Source organism: Oncorhynchus mykiss, chromosome 2 (assembly GCF_057628025.1).
Source record: "Oncorhynchus mykiss isolate SJ-2025 chromosome 2, ASM5762802v1, whole genome shotgun sequence".
Classification (NCBI taxonomy): Eukaryota; Metazoa; Chordata; class Actinopteri; order Salmoniformes; family Salmonidae; genus Oncorhynchus; species Oncorhynchus mykiss.
Genome location: NC_143023.1, coordinates 88,554,290 through 88,563,948, shown reverse-complemented (window position 1 = coordinate 88,563,948; position 9,659 = coordinate 88,554,290). Strand labels below are relative to the sequence as shown.

General features: G+C 40.3%; 1 protein-coding gene across 1 annotated transcript; it reads right to left on the bottom strand.

The window, feature by feature from the left end:
- Positions 1 to 25: 25 nt before the first annotated feature.
- Positions 26 to 6,960, bottom strand: LOC110499106 (RING finger protein 141). The gene is made up of 6 exons (XM_021576018.3): positions 6,763 to 6,960; positions 4,019 to 4,204; positions 3,072 to 3,180; positions 2,707 to 2,885; positions 2,430 to 2,537; positions 26 to 2,320 (listed from the first exon to the last, which is right to left on the bottom strand). The coding sequence occupies exons 2-6, from the start codon at positions 4,153 to 4,155 to the stop codon at positions 2,170 to 2,172; spliced, it is 684 nt and encodes a 227-aa protein (XP_021431693.3). The 5' UTR covers positions 4,156 to 4,204; positions 6,763 to 6,960; the 3' UTR covers positions 26 to 2,169.
- Positions 6,961 to 9,659: the final 2,699 nt, after the last annotated feature.

The window sequence follows — 9,659 nt, the reverse complement described above, 5'->3', positions numbered from 1 at the left end:
CAACATGTAATAAAATAAGACAAAAGACATAACTGCCCTCTTTATTAGCCTGTTGTTGGTTTATGAATGTTGAATGTTGAATGTTCAGAGACAGTTCAGTTTATCAATTAACAAGAAAAGACCATAATCATAGTTAACTAGCAAGTTGCGTCCTAAACATCCTGAATTAGTCCTTCTAAAGTACTCCAGCCAACTACAGGTGCAGTTACAGAGTACATGCTACCACCTATAGGCCACCATAGAACATTGCACTCAAATGCTAAATGCAGTTTGTCTTTCATAAAATTACTAGGCTGTGCGCTTCTGTAAACAACCAGGTTGAACACAGGATATTGATGTAACTGAAGACTGCGTTAGCCCACTGAGCTAAAGCCTAGTTGTTAGCTCTGGTTGCTAACACAAGTCCTCAGGCAAAGTTCCTCATCTTGTAAGTGTAGAGCCCTGCTACACTTCTAAAGGACATCAATTATGTTGTGGTGGATATAGCTTTACTCAAAGACGCACAATAATAATACGATTGTCACAGCGAAATACAAAAGTGTTCAAAAGTGCAATTGGTCAACATTACAAACCCAAAATACTTTGTCAGATTTGGTTAAAAATGTTCTGTGGACTAATATTTTTTTTAAAACATGTTAAATCATTGTTTAACTAACAGTGAATAAAGTGCATATACAAAACAGCTTCAATCTTTAGTTATCTAATGGGAATAAAAATATATATGTATTATTTTAACATTCACTCAGTCTCTCACACTTAATAAAAAGTACATTATTTATAACATCCAATGCACTTGCCTGGGTATCAGTGATATAATAAATAATTATTGTAAATAATAATGCAGAAGTTTTGTTTTAATTATGTTAAACAGTCATTTAGACTAAAAGCTCAAAATAGTTGATAGAAATCATCTCACCCTAACATGTTGATTAAAGAGAAAATAGAAAGCTTTATCCTGGCTAAAACATCCATGAGATTATTGTACTTATTTTCACATTTCATGAAATTACAAACCATTCCCACAGTGTGTGGATTTCAAAATTAAAGTATTCATGTGACTACAGTGATTTATGCAAAGTTCAACAGCAGTTACAGAGCTGCCTATAACAGTTAATACTAAAACATCTACTATTATCCAGGATTCAAAGCGCAATTCTAAGAGTAGGTATAACCAAGCTGAACGGAAACAATGTGGCCAACTTATTAGGTACACATCTAGTACCAGGTCGGACCCTCATTTGCCTCGAGAACAGCCTGAATTTTAAAGGGCATGGAAACGTTGCTCAATTGATATTAAGGGACCTAAAGTGAGCCAGGAAAGCATTCCCCACACCATTACACCACCAGCTTGTACTGTTGAAAAAAGGCAGGATGGGGCCATAGACTCATGCTGCTTATGCCAAACCCTGACTCTACCACCAGCATGACGCAACACAAACCAGGATTCGTTGGACCAGCCAGTGTTTTTCCACTCCTCAATTGTTCAGTATTGGTCATCATGTGCCCACTGGAACCAATTCTTCTTGTTTTTAGCTGATAAGAGTGGAACCCGGTGTGGTCGTTTGCTGTAATAGCCCATCTGTGACAAGGACCAGTGAGTTGTGTGTTCTGAGATGCTGTTCTGCACACCATTGTTGTACTGCGTCAATATTTACCCGTTTGTGGCCCGCCTTTTAGCTTGCAAGATTCTTGCCATTCTCCTTCGACCTCTCATCAACGAGCTGTTTTTGACCATAGGACTAAATGGATGTTTTGTTGTTTATCGCACAATTCTTGATCAACCCTAGACTCTGTCATGCCTGGAAAGCCCAGGAGGCCGGGCCTCTGAGATACTGGAACCGGCGTGCCTGGCACCGATGAGCAAACCATGCGTAAAGTCGCATAGGTCAGTCGTTTTGCACATCCTAACATTCAATCGAACAGAATGCCTCGATGCCTGTCTGCCTGCTTTATATGGCAAGCTACGGCCACGTGACTCACTGTCTGTAGAAACAAACCATTTTCATGAATGGGGTAGTGTACCTAATAAGCTGGCCACCAAGTGTATATACACACCTTTAAATCTTAGGAAAACTACAGGCCCTACACTAAGTCAGGAAAAACCCCAAACTATTCCCGATGTCAGTTTGTCTGTCACTAGTTTATCAAAGTGTCTTAGTGTTGAGCAGTTTAAGGTCTGTGTGGATGGCCTGCCTCATCAGCCAGGTTGAGGATATAGCCAGCTATGTCCTCCTCTGTAGGGGCATCAGGCATCACCCACGACTCATTAGCAGCGGTCACTTGCAAGCGGCATATCGGACAATTCCTGCTCTGCCCACTCCTATGAAAACAAACCAATTCATTGAATTGACTCAAATTACCCATGAAAATGGACCTTGTGACAACAGATTTATCTGTGGACTGTTGTGGCTTGTGTCCATCTCTCTTACCACTTGTCAATGCACTTCTGACAGAAGCTATGAGCACAAGGCAGGATGAGGTCAGATTTCCCATCCATGCAGATACAGCACTCTTCCTCATCAGTCAACTGCTTTACCCTGTATGGGAATAAACACAATGGCTTGCATCACAGACAGATCACTCAGCTTCCAGACTTCCTCTTTCTCACAATTGAGAAGAGCAAAGTAATAAATGAGACTTGGAAGGATGGCAACGCAAGACTACACACAGAAATATGAAAGAAAACAGACACAGTGATATACTAACCTGCCCATCCACATGCTGGCCTGACAGGAGTCCCCTGATGGGAGGTTTCCAGACGGGAGCCTGGCGCCCTCTGCTGACAGCACCTCTGCTGCCTGGCTGGTAATGTCACGGTACAGCTGAATGAACTGGTACAGGTTCATGATGCGAGACGCCTCCACCATCCCATTCTCTTTGTTGATCTGACAAACCACAGGGCAATAAGACACTTTTCAGTCTCAAAAACATGCACATGCCATGAACACACACTGCAAATGACAAACAATTTAAGTTTCAAAAACACACACATGCCCCGTAAGTAAACAGCTAGCGAGAATGGAGACAAGTCTTATTCATGAGAGACCAAATTCAGTTTGTCCCTCTCTCACCTTGGTACAAACTATCCTCACAGCCACTTTCCACAGAGCAGAGGCGTCCGAGCCAGTCTGGACTTCAAAGATCAGGTGTTTTTGCTGTCCAGCTGCAAGCTTAGCTGTCCTGTCCAGTTCACATTCATGGAGAAACATTGTTTAAATTATTTGACCGTAACTCACTAACGGGAACAATGTAATAGTCATGGAGAAGATTAGGCTCACCCCCACCAATTAAAGGGATGTTTGATTATCATGAGTCATGACATTTTTGCAATATTTTATGATCACTCTTAAAGTTATCTAAGAGTTTGTTTTATGCCACTGGTTAAGTGCTGTCGTCCAACCAAAGCAATGCATTTTCTGTTCAATTCAACACGGACACCAAACTACCCTTATTTTCTGTCACTTACTGCCTATGAGAGCTAAAGGCCTACTGATTGGGGAAGAGACTCGGTTAAATTCCAGTTGGCCGAGAATGCTCTAGCTAGAGCTGGGACAATAATCGACACAGACCATACCGATCACGTAACGATATCAGCAAAATGCCTGCAATAATAAGTAGCCTATACTATAGAAATGTGAAGTTTGAAATGAAATACATTTACTATTATGTGCGATTGTTAATGGGACAATTGATAGATACAACCGTCAAACTATTAGTAGTAGTTTAAATTATAATTTTAAAAATGTAAACGTTCCATTTATCGTTATATCAATTCAGGCAATTTATCGCCGCTCTCTAGCTCTTGACTATGTTCATAATCTGGATTGTGTCAGTTAATAACCAGTGGTGTAATTGGATAATGATCAAGAAGTGCCAGAGGAGGACCGGTATCACTTTTGGGCCTTAGCCTACCATCTGGAAATGAAAGACAGCTATTCTCTTTGCCTACTGACTTATTACAAAGAACAGTGGAAACATGGAGTATATTGACAGTATGACAAAACGTGGTCAGCCTTACATGTCATTGAGCTCTGCCACCCTGCCCAGGAACTCCTCGTAGTTGAGGTAACCGCTGTCTGTTACCAGCCTGGCGTGTTTCATCAGCTTCTCAGGTAGACTGGTCATCACCGCCTGGCCTGAGATCTGCTGGCCCATCCCGACCGCGCTCACACAAAAGCACTATGAGAAGACGGTGCAGGGGGGCCTGACCGGGGGAAACCCAAACAAACACAAGCAAAGTCACCAAGTCATTTACCTACTGTCTAGAGCAGTGGATCCCAAACTTGTTATAGTCTCGTACCCCTTCAAACTATCAACTTCCAGCTGCGTACCCCCTCTTGTACCAGGGTCAGCACACTCTCAAATGTAGTTTTTTGTCATCATTGTAAGACTGCCACACACACACACACACAATACATTTATTAAACATAAGAATGAGTGAGTTGTCATCACAACCCGGCTCATGGGTAGTGACAAAGAACTCTTTATAGGTCCAGGGCACAAATAATAATAATATAATAACAATCAATAATTTCTCTCTTTATTTAACCATCTTACATATAAAACCTTATTTGTTAATTGAAAATTGTTAATAACTCAGCACAGGTTAATGAGAAGGGTGTGCTTGAAAGGATGCACATATCGCTGCAATGTTGGGTTGAGAGTCTGTCTTAAATAATTTTCCACACACAGTCTGTGCCTGTATTTAGTTTTCATGCTGTGAGGGCCGAGAATCCACACATAGGTACGTGGTTGCAAAAGGCATCAGTGTCTTAACAGCGCAATTATTCTGGAGCGCAGCCCAATCCAGAAACCTGGCAGTGGTTAATGATTAAATAACATGTTCACAGAATCGCTTGTTGCATTTTCTCTTGTTCAGATATCGGTAAGTGGACTGGAGGCAGAGCATGAAAGGGATAACGAATCCAGCTGTTTGTGTCATCCGTTTTGGGAAAGTACCTGCGTAATTGCGCACCCAATTCACTCAGGTGCTTCGCTATATTACATTTGACATTGTTCGTAAGCTTGAGTTCATTTGCACACACACAAAAAAAATCATACAATGATGGAAAGACCTGTGTGTTGTCCTTGTTAATGCAGACAGAGAAGAGCTCCAACTTCTTAATCATAGCCTCAATTTTGTCCCACACATTGAATATAGTTGTGGAGAGTCCCTGTAATCCTAGACTCAGATCATTCAGGCGAGAAAAAACATCCCCCAGATAGGCCAGTCGTGTGAGAAACTTGTCATCATGCAAGCGGTCAGACAAGTGAAAATTATGGTCAGTAAAGAAAACTAAGCTTGTCTCAATAACCAGCCCCTTGATAACCAGCTTCGGTAAGTTGTAAAAGCGTTACATGGTCGCTGCCCATATCATTGCATAGTGCAGAAATTACACGAGAGTTCAGCGGCCTTGCGTTAACAAATTTAACCATTTTCACTGTAGTGTCCAAAACGTCTTTCAAGCTGTCAGGCATTCCCTTGGCAGCAAGAGCCTCTCGGTGGATGCTGCAGTGTACCCAAGTGGCGTTGGGAGCAACTGCTTGCACACACGTTACCAGTCTACTATGTCTCCCTATCACGCCATCAGTACAGATACCAACATGAGCAGCAGCTACATTTGGCTACATACAGACTGTTACTCAATTATGAGGAATTTTTACCTCATTAGAATATCCCTGTTCCACCTAGAGAGTTCGCCATAGTCTTTGATGCTATTCCATCTGGAACTCTCATGTTGTTTAGAGGTGTAACCAGACCTCACCTTCCTGACCTGCCCTTGCTTGATCCAGTTGTCGCTCCAATAGTAAACATGTGTTTCTCCTTGCTCCCTCAGAATAACAGATCTATACGTGCTTAATTTCAAAAGGGATATTGTATCCATTCCTTATGTCACAACTTACTGAAATTCTTGTCAATAATATCGGGAAAAAGTATGGTTATTACCACATAAATACCTGCTTGTTAACAAGGTCAAAGAGGTCTAATTCAGAATGATCTGTAAGTATTACATGAAGACACTCAGACATGAACAGTACTTTTTATGTTGAGCATCCAGAAACAGTTTCTACATGTAAAGAAATTATGGAAAGATGTTCATAGTTGAATAATTGTTAATATTCTTGATTACTTGTTTTTTTAATGGGAGAACGTTCTGCTCCCTTAACTATAAAAAGGATAAAGAAAAACAATTCTCAATCTAATTGTGCTAATGGAAAACTTTCATATTGATAAATGTAAATTCACTTGTAATTAACCACTCTTCCGTGTTTTCTATAAGGAATTCGAGCAGTACATTAAACCATTATATATTCTTCTAATAAGAAAGCTGCTAAAACAATCAATGTGTGCATCTTTTAAGGTATTTGTATAATCTGTAATTTGTTGTACCCCCTAGCATATGTTATCATTGTCTGTTTGTATATTTCTTGTATGCATACCAGTTTTTCTGCAATAAAATAAAATGTGACCAAAAAAGAGACGTCAGACGTCAAAAACGTCAGTTAGCAAGCTAGCTAGCGTAGTTTGCCTTGAAACGAAAACTTGCTGTCACACGAAAGGCTTGCCCAGCCTTTGGCATTTTATCTACAGTACTGCATCTGGCACATGCATCACACTAATTATCTACGTTAGCTAACTAACGTTATCACAATTCATTTATTGGTAGGCTCAGATGCTAACTTAGATAGCTAACGCTAGCTAAGAGAAAAACACAAGCCCATATAAGAAAATCAGTCTACATTTGGTTCAGTTCAGCTTACCTGGTATTGCTACGTGTCAACATCGATATTTCGCAAACCACATGCAATCAGCAACGTTTATTTTGTTTGAGTGTCTGTGTTGTGGTTTTTGTGTGCTGGCAAGCCTGTCGCAGAATGATGACGAAAGAAAATAGTACGCAAACGTCGCACTGGATTTTTGATGCAGATCACTGGTGGCTCTCAAACAAAATTACTGCCAACTCAATTAATTAATTAATGTGTTCTTAAAGAAAGAAATAACTGGAATAGTAATAAAAACATGGACAGTCAAACATTTTGCACAATGTTTTTTATGTTTGTGTATATTAGTATTTTGCAACTAAGCAAATTCATGAATGTAGGCTACACCAGAGAAGAGCCAAAGCGAGAGGGTAAGCAGCAATGCCAGAGATCAACTGGGCCCACTGTGCCACCATCAGGATTTTGTTTTACACATTGCCTTAGGACAAGTTACTTCTCTACTGTTTACCATGCTTGCCAAATATCAGAACTCAAAATCAAACTGTTCATGCAATATAATGTTTTGGACCATTTTCAATTATGTTTATAACTTTGAAACATATTCTTCTACAGAACCGGAAAGTTTACAGAAACAGAAAGTTTGGGGCAGAAATTGCTGTCCAAAAAATGCTTCACAGAGTTCAGAGACACATCAACTGTTCAGAGGAGACTACGTGAATCAGGCCTCCATGTTCACATTGCTGCAAAGAAACCAATAAGAAGAAGACAAGCAATGGACATTAGAGTGGTGGAGATCTGTCCTTTGGTCTGATGAGTCCAAATTTGAGATTTTTGGTTCCAACCGCCGTGTCTTTGTGAGACGCAGAGTTGGTGAGCGGATGATCTCTGCATGTGTGGTTCCCACAGTGAAGCATGGAGGAGGAGGTGTGAGGGTGTGGGGGTTCTTTGCTGGTGACACTGATTTATTTGGAATTCAAGGCACTCTTAAGCAGCATGGCTACCACAGCATTCTGCAGCCATACGCCATTCCATCTCGTTTGGGCTTAGTGGGACTATCATTTGATTTTCAACAGGAAAATGACCCAAACACATCCAGGCTGTGTAAGGGCTATTTGACCAAGAAGGAGAGTGATGGAGTGCTGCATCAGATGACCTGACCTCCACAATCACCTGGCCTCAACCCAATTGAGATGGTTTGGGATGAGTTGGACCGCAGAGTGAAGGAAAAGCAAGGTGTTCGTAATGTTTGGTATGCTCTATTTTATTATTTAACTAGGCAAGTCAGCTAAGAACAAATTATTTACAATGACAGCCGACCAAAAGGCAAAAGGCCTCCTGCAGGACGGGGTCTGGGATAAAAATGTAAAAAAGACAAATAACACAAGAGAGATAACACTACATAAAGAGAGACCTAAGACAACATAGCATGGCAGCAACACAACAACATGGTAGCAACACATGGCATCAGCACAAAACATGGTACAAGCATTGGGCACAGACAACAGCACTTAGGGCAAGGTAGATATATACATAGTGTATATACACATTCAAATACAACACAGTCATGGGAAGCACAAATAAAACATTACAAATCACTCAGAAAAATAAATCTCTCCACAAATAAGTCCCCAATCAGTACTTTGAATTGCCCGAACAACACCAGAACATCCTCGCTTGAAAACCATTTTCAAGTCTTGCTATAGATTCAAGTAGATTTGACCTTTTACTGCATTGGGCTAAATCAGGGTCAGTGTTTTTTGGTAGTCAAATAAATATACTTTGAAACAAAAGTATACACCTCACATGATTATGTCACCCTGATCTGGTTTTGACCTCTTGCCTGTCCACAACCTTTATCTTGCCAACTCCTTTTGGATGAAAAAACATTGTAAGATTCCAACCATCTGGGTCTCGTCTCAATAGATTATGGGCTTAAAAGAATACACATGTACCACGTCAGACAGTGAATGTATTGAAATTTGAGTTTGTATCCCAATATTACACATCGTAGAAGACAAATACAATGCCTTCAGAAAGTATTGTGACCCCCTTGACTTCTTCCACATTTTGATACATTAGTCTTATTCTAGAATGGGGTGGGGGGGGGGGGGGTGGGGTAATCCAATCTACACACATTACCCCATAATGACAAAGCAACTGTTTTAGACATTTTTGCAAATGTATTAAAATTAAAGTGAAATAGAATATTTACATACACTACCGTTCAATAGTTTGGGGTCACTTAGATGTCCCTGTTATAAAGAGAAGCACTTGGTTTTTTTTGTCCATTAAAATTATTTCAAATTGAACCGAAATAGTGTAGACAATGTTGTAAATGACTAATGTAGCTGGAAACTGCATATTTTTAATGGAATATCTACAGCTGAAGTCAGAAGTTTACATACACGTAGGTTGGAGTCATTAACACATTTTTCAACCACTCCACATTTCTTAACAAACTATATTTTTGGCAAGTCGGTTAGGACATCTAATTTGTTCACGACAAGTAATTCACTATCACAATTCCAGTGGGTCAGAAGTTTACATACACTGAGTTGACTGTCTTTAAACAGCTTGGAAAATTACAGAAAATGATGCCATGGCTTTAGAAGCTTCTGATAGACTAATTGACAGTCAATTGGAGGTGTACCTGTGGATGTATTTCAAGACCTACCTTCAAACTTGGTGCCTCTTTGTTTGACATCATGGGAAAATCATAATAAATCAAATGTCCAAATGTCTGAAGGTACCACGTTCTTCTGTACAAACAATAGTACGCAAGTATAAACACCACAGGACCACGCAGCCATCATACCACTCAAGGAGATGCATTCTGTCTCCTAGAGATGAACGTACATTGGTACGAAAAGTGCAAATCAATCCAATAACAGTAAAGGACCTTGAGAAGATGCTGGAGGAAACAGGTACAAAAGTAT

Coding starts and splice junctions, on each gene's coding strand:
- LOC110499106 (XM_021576018.3), bottom strand. CDS start 4,155: ATGGGCCAGCAGATCTCAGGCCAGGCGGTGATGACCAGTCTACCTGAG. Junction 2,886..3,071: donor TGAGGATAGTTTGTACCAAG/GTGAGAGAGGGA, acceptor GTGGTTTGTCAG/ATCAACAAAGAGAATGGGAT. Junction 2,538..2,706: donor GCCAGCATGTGGATGGGCAG/GTTAGTATATCA, acceptor ATTCCCATACAG/GGTAAAGCAGTTGACTGATG.